General features: G+C 37.5%; 1 protein-coding gene across 1 annotated transcript; it reads left to right on the top strand.

The window, feature by feature from the left end:
- The first annotated feature begins 825 nt into the window (after window positions 1-825).
- On the top strand, window positions 826-15281 carry aqp3b (aquaporin 3b). Its single transcript, XM_060935001.1, has 7 exons — window positions 826-933; window positions 6296-6422; window positions 9440-9577; window positions 9889-10007; window positions 11430-11647; window positions 12748-12921; window positions 15094-15281. The coding sequence occupies exons 1-6, from the start codon at window positions 826-828 to the stop codon at window positions 12893-12895; spliced, it is 858 nt and encodes a 285-aa protein (XP_060790984.1). The 3' UTR covers window positions 12896-12921; window positions 15094-15281.
- The last annotated feature ends 808 nt before the right edge of the window (window positions 15282-16089 follow it).

Here is a 16089-nt window from a genome sequence, read left to right as displayed (position 1 = left end):
TCATTCAACTCCCCTCACATTTTTCCTGCCAGTCCCAAGAATCAAACCTGCGACACTTTGGACCCAAGTCTGCTTCTCTCACCATCAGGCCATGGCTTGCTAGTGGAGTTAAAAAAAATTTGATGCAAGATATATTTTGGGGGCTATATTCACAGTTGGCCACTTAAATCAGAAACAAGTTTTAAATATATGTAATTAAAGGTCCCCATGGGGGAGGAATGTATTTACACATTGCCCACATGGCCCAAATGCACTAAAAATATTTTTTTATCCATGTACACCGTACCTGCATTGCATATCATTCCAGAACCAATGTCTACTGATCAACCTCAAGGCCTACATATGCTATATTCTCTCTACCTTTCTCAAAAAAAAGAAAGACTTTTTAACTGTTCATTACAGGAAGAAGAAAATAGGATAACAAGCCTAATGTAAAAAGAAAAGAATGAAAAACAAATACAATACATGCTATATAATTAAAAACAAAGAACAAAATTAATGCAGCAAATAAAATCAGCATGGTAGAACTTACAGAGAACATGTTCACACTCTCTCACACACACACACACACACACACACACACACACACACACACATCTAAATGATGGGAAGAAAACAAATAGTGTGTAAAAGATATGGGTGGAGGCAGAGAAGTTAGAAAGGGAGTGCTCAGTGGTGAGTGTGTGCATGCGTGCGCACACGTGTGTGTTCTCTGTTTAAAAAGTGGGAACATGTGCCTCCCTTACAAATTGACAAAGGTACTGTGGGCTGTTCATCATCTTCATTTTTATCTGAGGTTCTCAATCCCACTGTGTCTGTGGCATCATGGGAAGGCAGAAGGTTTTCCTGGACAAAATCATGCAAAGGTGCCACATCCGAAACCTACTGATGCGCCAGGCTCTTGCGGAATGCCTGGGCACCCTCATCCTCGTGGTGAGAATTAAACCTGTTTTTCTTTCACACGTCCACAAACTGCTTTTGTTTTTTATAATTCATGATCATTTAACAGCTTCTGTTTAGCAGTGAATCATTTCTAAAATGGCACAGACTGGATTTTGTCCTCCAAAGAAAGGACTGAGACGATATGAGGTTTGCTTTATTTCTGAAGTGAACCAATTTGCTCTTTTTTTTTTTTTGGTTTGTTTTTCATCTGCTAAAGCCATCCAGCTAAAGAAGTCTGGATAATAATGCTAATGATAAATGTGGAAGGATTCGGCCAAGATAAAAACTTGCATGTGACTCCCGTTAAAGAAAAAAAAACTTCCTTTGAGAGTGGAAAGTATAAAAGATTACAAAATGCCCGTAGGAAATAGAAAACAGTTGCAATTAACTTCAACTAGATAAGGATTGAAATATAATAAGATGATTCCCACAGGGCGGCACGGTGGTGTAGTGGTTAGCGCTGTCGCCTCACAGCAAGAAGGTCCTGGGTTCGAACCCTGGGTCCGGCGAGGGCCTTTCTGTGTGGAGTTTGCATGTTCTCCCCGTGTCCGCGTGGGTTTCCTCCGGGTGCTCCGGTTTCCCCCACAGTCCAAAGACATGCAGGTTAGGTTAACTGGTGACTCTAAATTGACCGTAGGTGTGAATGTGAGTGTGAATGGTTGTCTGTGTCTATGTGTCAGCCCTGTGATGACCTGGCGACTTGTCCAGGGTGTACCCCGCCTTTCGCCCGTAGTCAGCTGGGATAGGCTCCAGCTTGCCTGCGACCCTGTAGAAGGATAAAGCGGCTAGAGATAATGAATGAATGAATGAATGATTCCCACAGGGATATAGACTTAGTTATCGAAATTGTTATATTTAAAAGTTGATAGATGCCTTTCTATTCTAACACACATGGTTAAATGTTGTAATGTTATAACAACTTAAATCTGAACTTGAACTTATTTAATACAATCTCCTGTTTTATGTTTATTATCCTTAGTGATTTCGGTCAAAATAAGCACACTTATTATGTCGGCTTATCTGAGTGAAGGAGGATTGAATTCTGTTTGAGAAATAGGACAAATGTATATTAGTTTCTATTAAATGTGATCTAAAGACAGTTCTTGCTCATGTACTCACTAACAGGCTCTTGGCAGAATCTCAGATGTTAATAATGCAATAATGCATAATAAAAAAAATTAAAGGTTCGACGACATGCTATACCAGTTGGTTGGGGGGTATTTCAATTAATTGTATCCCTTCCTTCTCTTTCTTCCTTCCATTACACTCCTCAATATATTTTTGTCTGTTTCTGGCAATATTTAAAACTAGACGGTCTTTCGATTTCATAAAATCGGTGAAATTTTGTTCACTCTGAAATTTGGTAAATGTGATAACTGTTTATTTCTGCAATATCTAAAAAAACCAGGCCATTCTGTGGCTGGGAAGTTATTTAATTTGAGGGGATTCCCTCGCAGATAATGTACATGAAATCGCTCGCTTCGCGCAGTCAAGCAGACAGAGGAAGTCCATGTGCGCATGTGCAGGTTTACTGTCTTTTTCTTCTTCTTTTGGGTTTTACAGCAGCTGCCATCCAGTGTTGCATTACTGCCAGCTACAGGTTTATTTTGACCGTGCACTGACAGTTACATCATTCTGTCGCTAAACAAACAGCTGATCACACCGAGGTGCTTGCTGACCGCCAATATTTATTAGTTTGGTCCTGCGTTTCCTTTCCTTCGCAACATAGCATCTTTTCTTCTCATGTTTCATTACTGTAGTCAGTCTTTTATGTTTTATTCGCATCCTCCATTTTTCTCTTCTGTTTCAAATGTGTATCCCACAATGCCTTGCACGAACAGGAAAAGCCCACCACATGATGCATGACGTAGTATCTTGAATTGTGTCATGGTGAAGCAGGAAAAAAAATAGCTGAGAATTTTGGGCCACGTGGCCCTAAATTCATTAATTGTTCTATTTTTTTTTAAACGAATTAAATTGGAAGTCTGTGATTCAAATTCAGTAACTTTTGGTCCACTAAACAAAAATAATTGGGTGTCGGGGAAAATAATTTTTATGACCTAAACTTGAAAAATCTGAAAGACAGGCAACCTTTAACAATTATTCACCAAAAACAAAGTGAATATTGGTGAATAATAATCAAGACAAAGTCGAGGTTATTATTCACTGAGCCTGAGGTGGATAATTGTTTTAGTATAAGTACATAGATTTTTTTAAATCACATTTTTTTTTTAAATCATTTATTTCAAACTTCAGAAGCGGCATGCAAATGTAATAATGGCGTGTTGCAGACTTGTGTCACTTATCCATACCGACTCACATAAAATACTTTGTTTTGAAATTGATAAAATAAATCACAATTCCACCTTACCTTTGAATAGTTTTAGACCAAACTTCGTCGCATCTTTAGTGCTTTTAGGAACAGCATTTTCTTTCAAAATTTGTAATTCTTCCTCACTTATGGTGATGAAGCGATTAGCCGCCATGTTGCCATGTCACTCAAGGTGATTGGTCGAGAGATTCTGATTATTTCTTGACAATCAGCATGCACGATTTCCTATAATCACCTGCATATTTATACAAAATTCATATATAATTTAATACTGTAGACCATGTGCTTAAAAAATGTGAGTAAACACGGTGGATGGTAGATCTCTCTTAATCTGGTTCAGGTGGTGACTGAGACAGTGATGTGTATGTAAATCTTTTCTGAGCCAGTGTTGTTTTCAGATTGTTAAGGCTAGATCATTTTGATTTGCTATTACTCAACTCTGGAGCCTTTTAGGGGATAGAACAGGTGTACACACACACACAAAACCCCTTACCTACACATGATTTCTATACCTTCAATTCACATTCTTTGACTGTCCTGACAAAAACAGGTCCACTAAGCCAAATGTACGGTAGCCTTGCAAATCACAACAATTTCCTGTATTATAATCCTGGAATTTTTGCTATATTATAATCCTGGGAATTTTTTTCTCAATATTTTCATGGTGTGTTTCTATCTGAAGAATGTATGCAATTCAAAATAATGAATGTGACTAAACAATGTGGTACATTACAAATAGATTGCAGCTTCCTGAAGCCTTAACAATATCAACTTTATATCCTGATGAGCAAATCTGAAATAATTATATTGACAACATGATATTATTTCTGTACAGATAGAAAATATTATGTCAAGTGCAAGCAAAGATGCTCTCACAACGTGTACATTTTATCATTCATAACACAATGACATGAAAAACACTAATATACATTTAACGGTTATTCCACAAAATCGAGTCATACATGAGCTGATAGCCAACGAGGCACAGAGTGCTGAGTTGCCTATAACCCATGTATAATGAGATTGAATGGAATAACTGTTTTATTTTTTCCACATTCACTGGATTTTGAGAAAAAGGGCATTTTTCTTTTTATTTTTTGCAAAATCGATAAGTAAAAACTTTATACAAAACATCTGACAAAATCGTTTCCGCTTAGAATGTAAACAAACCGGCAAAATGGCAGTAGCAATTTGTGAAAAATGCTCTAATAATAATTCTTGAAAAATAAAAAAAGACACGTTCTTACCATCAAATAATTTTATTCCATATTTTGATGCTTTTTTTGTTTGTTTTTTGTTTTGTTTTTTTGGGGGGGGTGTTCTTCTTCTTCAGGGTTTTTTGGCGGCTGACAAACCAACTTAAAGGTGCATTACTGCCACTGACTAGGTTGGAGTGTGGAACAGGAGATATTGGGGCAAACAACAACAAAAACCTATATTCTTTTAGCTATTTCTGCTTCTTTTAAATACTTGATCACAATTTTGGGGGTTTTGTTTTTGAGTAGAGCTTTTATTTCATCCTTGCTTGGCTCAGCAACACGCGCCGCCATTTTGTTTTTTTTTCTAGTAGTAGAGTAGCCAATCAGAGTGCATGATTGCTCATATCCAGTGAACGTGGATAGAATAATTTATAGTTATTGCACAAAATCGAGTCATATATGAGCTGATAGCTGATGAGGTGTGAAGCACGGAGTTGGCTATAAGCCATGTACGATGAGATTGAGTGGAATAACTGGTAATTATTCTATCCACATTCACTGGATTTTGAGAAAGAGAGCATTTTTTATTATTTTTTTGCAAATTCGATAAATAAAAACTTTATATCAAACATCTGACAAAATCATTTTCACTTAGAATGTAAACAAACCGGCGATATGATAGTAGCAATTCTTGAAAAATGCTATAATAATTCTTGAAAACTAAAAACAAAAGATATAGTACCATCGAATACTTTTATTCCATATTTTGTTGCTTTTTTGTATTTTGGGGGGTTTTGTTTTCGAGTAGAGTTTTTATTTCATCCTTGGTTGGTTCAGCAACACACTCCACCATTTTCTTCTTCTACCACCAACAACTAAGCTGGAGTGTGGAACAGGTGCTATTGGGGGAAAATACTATAAACTATTTTTAAAAACTATATTCTTTTAGTTATTTCTGTTTCTTTTAAATACTCGATAACAAAGTGATATATCTGACTTGATACGCTCTGCCATTTTGTTTTTCTCTATTCACGGTATATGAGCTGATATCTGAGTCGTAGAGTAGCCAATCAGAGCACACTATTGCTCATATCCAGTGAATGTAGATAGAATAAATATATCTCCCAAGCTCTAATGATATGCTTTAGATGCACCACTAGAAAAAAAGTAATTTGATTCAAATGACTCATTCATACATGAACACAATATATTATCGTTATATGAATTTTGTTTTGCAGAATTGTGTTAATGCATAGCTTTTCAGTGCAATGTGTCTTATTCATCTTTAATAAGTTCTTTATCCTGGCCAGGGTCACTCTGGGTACGAGAGTGAGGGGAGATTACACATTGGACAGGACTCTCGGTGACTACATGGCACCGTGCACACATTCACACAGTCATTGGGAGGTGGGAGGAAACGAAATGGAAGCCCAAGGGAACATGGAGAGAACATGCCAAACTCTGTATAAACAGTAACCCAAGCTCAGGATCGAACCCTCGAGCTGTGAAGCAGCCATGCTTTTATTCAACGCCTTTTATGTCAAAACATGAGCACAGTACTGATAAATGCATGTGACTAGTTGTAAAAAAAAATAAAAGCAAATAAGAAAAACAAGGTTAAGGTTTTCTGCGTTGTTTTGATTATTCAGTCCATTTGACAAAATAACTTCCATAACCATATGAGGTAATACTTGTACTGACTGCCCTATGAACAGAAAGATTCAAAAAGTAGAACAATGCTAATCAACTGACTGTGAACTAGTGAACTGATCAATAAGAGATATTTTGAGAACACACTGGGTTTCTTTCCCCCTCACTGCAGATGTTCGGCTGTGGTGCTGTTGCTCAGTTAGTCCTGAGTGAAGGATCACATGGAATATTCCTAACGGTGAATTTCGCATTTGGTTTCGCTGCAACGCTTGGGATTTTAGTGTGTGGCCAGGTTTCAGGTGAGATATTATAAACACTGGTTGGTGGATTAGTGACTCTAAATTGTCCACAGGTGTGAATTAATGTGGGATTCTGTGTGGGAATGGTAACCTGTGATCAACTACCATCCCATCTAGAGTGTATTGTTTTTATTCTTAATAAATTTACTTTGATTAGAGATTAGCTTTCTCACATATTTTATCATATTTTCAAATATGAATGAATTAACTACAAAAGAACGGCTCATCTCTACCGATTTATTACCTCTCTGCTACTGGCATGAATATTTGGATCTGATCTTTTTCTTCAAAGCCACTACTGGCCTGGTTACAGTCTCTCCTGATGTTCTTCCTACTCGTTCAATCTCTACCAGAACTACAAGATCATCAGCTAACACTAAGGCCATCAGCTACCGCCCCGACAGATGCAAAACAGTCACCCATCAGCGATCCTTCTTTCTACAAACTTCTTGGTTGTGGAACGTTCTACCTGAACACTTGAGATATTCTGATGTTACGCTAAGAAGCTTTAAATCGTTGCTATTAAGCTGTTATAGAAATGCACTGTTACAGTGCTATGATGCAGATGATCCTAGATCGTACAAATCCATCTGCATAAAATGTAACAAGCCTCGTCTCCTACTAGGAGAACTATCATGCTGCTTTTAAGTTAGTATATATTTATTGTCCATATTAATATTCAAATAGCCTAGTTTTCAGTTACTTTATTTTCATGGTCGGGCCCACAGTAATTGGCCTACTGACTATTGTGGCTATCCTGCCTAATTGTTTAGTATATAGCTTAATTTTAAATTATGTTTGGTTTGTATATTTATATCAGCTTGTTCTTGGCTAGTAAATTATTTTAATTTCATTTTTTTATTTTCATAGTCGGGCCCACAGTAATTGGTCTAGGACTGTTGTGGTTACCCTGCCTCACTTTTTTGTAATAGTTTTTATACTTTAGTTTTTAAACCTTAATTCACTTTTTGTTTGTATTATTATTTCTGAGGCGAAGCTAAATAAAAAAAAACATTTTTGCATTTACCTTTATACCCATCCTTACCAAGGGTGCCAATATATAGAAGATATTACATGGTGGTGCAAAGATATGAAGTTGATGTTTGGGCCATGAACATATTTCACGAGTGAAAGAGCCGAACAAGTGAAATATTTTTCAACACGAGAGGACAAACTTCATATCTTCATGCCACTGTGTAATATTATTTTTATTATATAAACACATCCATAAAAAATACGCAAGTTAATCAAAATAATTTTAGTTTTAAACCAGTTCACCATTTTGACAACATGCGTCAAGTCAGCAGGAAAACACTGAGAGTGACGTCATCAGAGTGAAGATATTAGAACATATGTCACTCAGAACCGTGATGTACTTCATATGAAAATGCAAGTTTTTCAACAGGAGAAGATAAACTTCATATCTTCAAGCCAACATGTGATTTTCTTTTTATTATATCAATACTTTCACAAACAAAAAGTATCCAAATTTATCAAAACAATTAATCGATTTCCTCACAAGTGAGGATATTGAAAATTATTCTCTCCACATTCACTGGATATGAGCAGTCAAGCACTCTGATTGGCTACTCTACTACTAAGCTATCAACTCATACCGGTATATCGTGAGTAGAGAAAAGCAAAATGGCGGAGCGTGTTACTGAACCAACCGAGGACGAAATAAAAACTTTACTCGAAACCAAAACCCCCAAAATTATCAAGTATTTAAAAGAAACAGAAATAGCTAAAAGAACAGAGTTTTTTGTTTGTTTTTCCCCCAATACCTCTTGTTCCACACACCAGCCTAGTCGGTGGCGGTAATGAACCTTTAAGTTGGTTTGCCAACCACAAAAAACCCTAAAGAAGAAGAAAATCCCAAAAAATACAAAAAAAAGTGCAAGAAAATATGGAATAAAAGTATTTGATGGTAAGAACATTTCTTTTTTTATTTTTCAAGCATTATTATTATAGCACTTTTCACAAATTGCTACTGTCATTTTTCCGGTTTGTTTACGTTCTAAGCAGAAATTATTTTGTTGGGGATTTTGTATAAAGTTTTTATTCATCAAATTTGCAAAAAATAAAAATAAAAATGCTCTGTTTCTCAAAATCCAGTGAATATGGATAGAATAAAACAGTTATTCCACTCATTCTCATCATACATGGCTTATAGTACAACTCAATTTCATGGAATAACTGTTAAATATGTTACTCAATGTCCCGGATGTAGTTTGTATGAAAATTACAACTGGCATAATTCCCAGTAAAACACTCGTTACTATATAATAAATAAGTAAATAAATAAATAGAAAATATGTATATTTACTGCATAACATAATGTACATATCAAATAGAGCACCTGCTGGATTGTCAGTGTTTCTTTTTTGTTTTTGTTTGTTTGTACAAAATATAATTAGTTAGTGAATGAATAAAATAGCTTATTTTATGGCCTATTTGTAAGATTTTGGTAATTTTTGTACATCTCATCTCATTATCTCTAGCCGCTTTATCCTTCTACAGGGTCGCAGGCAAGCTGGAGCCTATCCCAGCTGACTACGGGCGAAAGGCGGGGTACACCCTGGACAAGTCGCCAGGTCATCACAGGGCTGACACATAGACACAGACAACCATTCACACTCACATTCACACCTACGGTCAATTTAGAGTCACCAGTTAACCTAACCTGCATGTCTTTGGACTGTGGGGGAAACCGGAGCACCCGGAGGAAACCCACGCGGACACGGGGAGAACATGCAAACTCCACACAGAAAGGCCCTCGCCGGCCCCGGGGCTCGAACCCAGGACCTTCTTGCTGTGAGGCAACAGCGCTAACCACTACGCCACCGTGCTGCCCAATTTTTGTACATTTTGCACAAATTGTTAGACCAACCTGAGTGTTACCTATTGCTCATTTTTGTCAAGGGTGCCAATAATTTTTGCTAGTTTGCTAGTAAGATTAATTGTAATTGTCCCTGCATTCTGCCTCATTCCAAAAATATCTTTTTCATGTTTTACAGGTGGCCACCTGAACCCAGCTGTGACGTTTGCCCTTTGCATCCTGGGTAGGGAACCTTGGAGGAAGTTCCCTGTGTACTTTATATTTCAGACTTTTGGTGCCTTCCTTGGATCTGGAATAATATTTGGCATGTATTTTGGTGAGTAAGAGTTTTGGTTAATGACAAAATTAAAAATAAAAATTTGTTTAATATCTGTACTGTAGAAACAGAGTTGACAGATGAAATGTACCTAGTTCAGATTTCTAGGGCATCAACTTGATTGCATGAAATGTATATAAATGTTTAATAGGTAAACTCTACTCTCTCTATCAACTATCGAGTTGTTCTTCATTTCTCTCACTATAGTTTAATGTTCCAGTTTATAGATTTTAGTAGCTCTTCTATAAACTAGTGACTCTTACCATAATCCTTCCATAATTTCTAACTCAGTTTATTTTGTTAAATTGCAGATGCACTGTGGGAGTATCATAAGGGCAGTCTGACGGTGTTGGGAAAAAATGCTACAGCTGGAATATTTGCCACATATCCATCCAAACATCTCAGCCTGGTCAACGGCTTCTTTGACCAAGTAAGACACAAGAACCCCACATTAGATTTTCCAGAAATCTCAACCTAAATTTCACAGAAATAATGATCAACACCAGTTGAAGAAACTTTGTACAGTATATTGAGATGAGAATATAAGCCATGAGCCAAGAAAATAGAAAATATAAATGAATAACAATAATAGTGGTTTTAAGAAGTCTTAATCTTCAAAAGATTTAAATTCCCATGAATTGCCTTTCAGCTGAATGAGGTTTTTCTGTGTGGAGTTTGCATGTTCTCTCCATTCCTATGGGTTTCCTCTGGGTGCTCTGGTTTCCTTCCACAGTCCAAGACATACAGATTAGGTCAAATGATTGCCCATGGGTGTGAATATGAGTGTGAGTTGTTCATTTCTATGTTAGCCTTTGTTAGTTTAGAGACCTGTCCAGGGTGTACCCCGCTTCTCGGCTGAAGTCAGCCGGGATTGGATCCAGCTTCCCCCGCAACCCTAATGGACAAGCAGTCTAGATAGACAGACAGACAGACAGACAGACAGACTGACTGACTGATTTACTTATTTTATTGATCCCAAGCTGGGAAATTGCTTTGCTGCAGCAGCAAGTTATCAGACATGCAAAAAGAAAAAGGCACACTGTACAATATAAAATAGAATTTACAAAAAAAAAAAGATCCCAAGAACAAGCTGACAAGAATTGTGATAAATGAAGATAAAACTGGGGGCGGCACGGTGGTGTAGTGATTAGCACTGTCGCCTCACAGCCTGGGTGTTCCGATTTCCCCCACAGTCCAAAGACATGCAGGTTAGGCTAATTAGTGGCTCTAAATTGACCGTAGGTGTGAACATAAGTGTGAATGGTTATGTGTCAGCCCTGTGATGATTTGGCAACTTATCCAGGGTGTACCCTGCCTCTTGCCCATAGTCAGCTGGGATAGGCTCCAGCTTGCCTGCGACCCTACACTGGATAAGCGGCTACAGATAATGGATGGAAGATAAAACTGTGCAAAAGTGGCAATAATTAATGGAAGATAAATAAAAACAAATAAACTCTAATGGTGCAAAAGGGACTAATGACAGTAAACAAATAAGCTCTGGCAGTGCAAAAGTTACAGGAGGGCCAGGGTTATAAACAGGACTATACAGTAGAGAGTTCATAGTTCTCTCAGTCAGACAGTGGTGAGTTATTCTACAGGATGATGGCTTGGAGCAGGAAAGATTTCCTGTATCGGTCCCTATGACAGCGAAGCTGTAACAGTCTGTTGGAGAGGGTGGTCAGGATTATCCAGACCTCCTCTCCACCACAGTCTCAAAAGTGTCCTGTTTGCAGCCAATTATGGAGCCAGCCTTCTTTATCAGATTATGGATGGATGGATGGATGGATGGATGGATGGATGGATGGATGGATGGAATTACCTTTTGTTGAAGAGTTCTGTTCTTTTTGTGCAGGTGATTGGCACAGCAGCTCTGATCGTTTGTATACTCGCCATCGTGGACCCGTATAACAATCCAATCCCACGTGGGCTAGAAGCCTTCACTGTGGGCTTCGTGGTTTTGGTTATTGGCCTTTCTATGGGATTTAACTCAGGCTATGCCGTGAACCCCGCCAGAGACCTTGGACCGCGAATCTTTACCTCACTTGCAGGCTGGGGCAGTGAAGTCTTCACGTCAGTACTTAACTATATTGAGTACATTCTCCTATATGAAGTAGATATTTAAATGCTTTGTATGCAGTCCTTCATACACAGTATGAAATTATAGTACCACTGCACTCAAAAATCCCAAGACTTCCATTAAATCTCATTTCAGGAGTGCTTCATAACCAGAAATGTTTAGCTATAGAATTAACCAGACAGCTTATCTAATGCTGGTGATGACCAAAATTTTAACATACATTTTGACAGTTGTGCCGACTGTTAAATGAATCGCTAAGACTATGATGTTTCAAACAGAGAATATGATATGAAATCTCACTCATGTTTGCCTGTAACAGACATGCGCTAGTTAACTATAAGTTAACCAGCTGATGTTACTGATAGAAAAATAGAGTATAGGGTGACAAGCATGTGAAGATAAATGACTGAATTTACCATTCTGGGGTTGGTTTCCCAAAAGCATCGTTGCGCAAAAATCATCGTTAAATAGTAGAGTGAGCATCACCATGAACACTCTCTCTAAGATGATCTTAGCATTAAGAGGCTTTTGGGAAACCCACCCCTGATCTATTCTGTCAACAAGTTCCTGATTTTGGTCAACAGGTTTTTCCTCATTGGATTTTGAGTCTCTTTGAATTTCAGACATACTTTACAGGGTCGGATTTTCTCAGTGCGGCGTCTCGCCTTTTGTACCAGCATAGCATAACCAGGTAGTGGGAGAATGCAAGAGATAGGAAGACAGGAAGGCATGGGACCATTTTGAAATTTACATTTACAGCAATACATATTCATGGTTCCTTGCATTCTTCATTAGGGTAAAGGTGCAGTTTCTTGGGTATTAAATGAAGCAGTACATAGTACGAAATATTTCACACTGTATTTAAAAAATATATAGATGTCTTAAGCTTCTAGCTTTTAATCATTGCTTAAGCCATTTGATAATTTCTCTTCAAATTTTACTTCTGACTCATTCTCTTCATACAGAGGATATTGATGAAAACAGTGATGCTGAAACAAACCATAAATTTCTCCCCCTGTAAACTGTTGCTCTATGTTTAACCAACTAGATATATACTAATTGCATCTACTTTCTCATTTCTCTCCTGCTGCAGGGTGAATGATTACTGGTTCTTTGTTCCAAGCTTTGCACCATTTGTTGGGGCCATGGTGGGCATTTTTGTGTATCAGCTGATGGTAGGATACCATTTGGAGGCAGAATCCCAAGACAAGGAAGAAGCAGAGACCCATGAAGAGCAATAAATATTGAAGTCATGCAAAGTGTCTGGGTAAAATGCCATGATGTAAAATCTCACTTATAATTTTTTTTTCTTGTTAAAGACGTTCGTTACAGCCTAAATCCCAGACATTATGGCTTTCATGTTCCCTTTTGACATTAAAAAAAGATCTCATATTCCCTCTACTCTCCATGTTAAATTCCAGACAGTATAACTCCCATGTTTTCTTTGGCACATAACATTTGATTGCCTTTGCACAGTCGTCTGCTTGTCATGTCCTACCTAAATCCCAAAATGTTTGTCCTCTCTTATTCACTGCTTTTAATGTATAACTGGGCAAGTCTAGACATGGCTAAATCCTGCACTAAATCCACAAACCATAAAATCCTAACTTCTCATATATTAGTCTTGTTCATGACCAGCTGTGGCTTAAAAACCACTAAAAGCATACCAAAAAGATTTGAAGCATACAGTGTCTTGCAAAAGTATTCATCCCCCTTGGTGTTTGTCCTGTTTTGTTGTATTACAAGCTGGAATTAAAATGGATTTTTGGAGGGTTAGCACCATTTGATTTACACAACATGCCTACCACTTTAAAGGTGAAAATAGTTGTTTTATTGTGACACAAACAATAATTAAGATGAAAAAAAAACAGAAATCTGGAGTGTGGATAGGTATTCACCCCCTTTCATATGAAACCCCTAAATAAGAGCTGGTCCAAGCAATTCACTTCATAAGTCACATAATTAGTTGATTAAGATCCACCTGTGTGCAATCAAAGTGTCACATGATCTGTCACATGATGTCTGTATAACTCAACCTGTTCTGGAAGGACCCTGACTCTGCAACACGACTAAGCAAGCAACATGAAAACCAAGGAGCACTCCAAACAGGTCAGAGACAAAGTTGTGGAGAAGTATAGATTAGGGTTGAGTTCTAAAAAATATCCCAAACTTCGAATATCCCATGGAGCACTATTAAATCCATTACAGCAAAATGGAAATAATATGGCATCACCACAAACCTGACAAGAGAAGGCCGCCCACCAAAGCTCACAGACCAGGTAAGAAAGGCATTAATCAGAGATCCAACAAAGACACCAAAGATAACACTGAAGGAGCTGCAAAGATCCACAGCAGAAATGGGAGTATCTGTCCATAGGACCACTTTAAGCTGTACATTCCACAGAGTGGAGTTTTATGGAAGAGTGGCCAGAAAAAAAAGTGATTGTTTAAGAAAACACGTTTGGAATTTGCCCAACAGCATGTAGCAGACTCCCCAAACACATGGAATAAGATTCTCTGGTCAAATGAGACTAAAATTGATCTTGTTGGCCATCATGGAAAATACCACACGTGATGCAAACCCAACATCCTGAGAACACCATTTCTACATGAAGCATGGTGGTGGCAGCATCATGCTGTGGGGATATTTTTCATCTGCAGGGACAGGAAAGCTGGTCAGGACTGAAATAAAGATGGATGGCACTAAATCCAGGGCAACTCTGGAGGAAAACCTATTTGAGTCAGCCAGAGGTTTGAGACTGGGATGAAGGTTTGCATTCCAGCAGGACATGACCCTAAACATACTGCTAAAGCTACACTGGAGTGGTTTAAAGGGAAACATTTAAATGTCTTGGAATGGCCTAATCAAAGCCCAGACCTCAATCCAATTGAGAATCTGTGGCATAACTTGAAGATTGCTGTACACCAACGCAACCCATCTAACTTGAAGGAGTTGGAGCAGTTTTGCCTTGAGGAATGGGCAAAAATCCCAGTGGCTAGATGTGCTAAGCTAATAGAGACATACCCCAAGAGACTTGCAGTTGTAATTGCAGCAAAAGGTGGCTCTACAAAGTATTGACTTGGGGGGAGAGTGAATACCTATGCACACTCCAGATTTCTGTTTTTTTCATCTTAATTATTGTTTGTGTCACAATAGAACAACAATTTTCACCTTTAAAGTGGTAGGCACGTTGTGTAAATCAAATGGTGTTAACCCTCCAAAAATCCATTTTAATTCCAGCTTGTAATGCGACAAAACAGGATAAACACCAAGGGGGGGTGAATACTTTTACAAGACACTGTATGCATTGTTTCTCTTTACATTACATATTTTTTAAATGAATATTTTTTGTCACCAGATTTTAACTACATATTCCTAACTATACATTGGCATATACAGTTTTGCAAAGAATCAATCAGAAACTTATTTCTCCTTCAGGTGTGTTGACTGTCTTCAAGTGAAGAGCAACAAGAAGGAAGACTTCAAACTTGGGCCAGATCAGGATAATAACTTTGTACTACAGTAGAATTATGATATAAACATGGTTTTCATTAGAAGACCGAATTAGAGAAGCCAAGCAACATATATTTATGTGTCAAATTTTATCTTGACGAGAGCATATGTCAAAGACAACCTCCATTTCTACCTTTAACTTGTTTATTTTGAACATTGCATTAAATGTTAAATTTATTATAAGAAGGAATTCCTAACAGAAGGCTTAAATTCTCAGTTAACAATTACTGTCATTACTTTAATGTAATGTTGAAGAATATTTTATGATCTGCGTATGTGTCTTTTATTCATCTTTTTAAAATTATTTTTAGTTGGCACCCTAGCATAAGGAATTAGAAGCTATTTCCATTTATTGTATTAATATTATCAATTTGTGTATTTCAGTATCATGATTTTTTTAGTCTGTTCTTAATTGAGATGCTTTTCTTTCTTTCATAGATGTATCTACAATGGAAATATTGAAATGTTATAAATACAATTTGTTGCTAATATTTGCATTTTGAAATTTGCTTACTTTCAAAGTTGCAAAATGAACAAAATGACCAATTTCATTGTCTAAAAGAGTCTTTGACGCATTCCTTACAACCTGAGTGCATGTTCTTGCCTTTAGAAAATTTCACAGTAAATAAAACATTAAAAATGTCCAAGTGTGGCTCAATACACCAAGGCCGGCATTAACTTTCTTCTCATCTCTGCCGAAAAAATTCCCTTTGAGCCTTGAGTCACTCACAAAACGCACTGTTTGAGTCTTTTTCAGCTTCATCAAGCAGAAAGTGGACAAGTCGAAGGCCATTTCCAACAACGACACCATAAATAAAACCTGCTTAGGTGAAGATTTATTATGAGATAACACTACTACATGGGCAGTAAAATCAGTGTTGCTCTATAATGGCTTTTGCATCATAGCTTTGAAGAGATCTC

Source organism: Neoarius graeffei, chromosome 12 (genome assembly GCF_027579695.1).
Source record: "Neoarius graeffei isolate fNeoGra1 chromosome 12, fNeoGra1.pri, whole genome shotgun sequence".
In the NCBI taxonomy this organism is placed as follows: domain Eukaryota; kingdom Metazoa; phylum Chordata; class Actinopteri; order Siluriformes; family Ariidae; genus Neoarius; species Neoarius graeffei.
The sequence above is the reverse complement of the archived record's forward strand: the minus strand, read 5'-3'. Positions and strand labels throughout refer to the sequence as shown.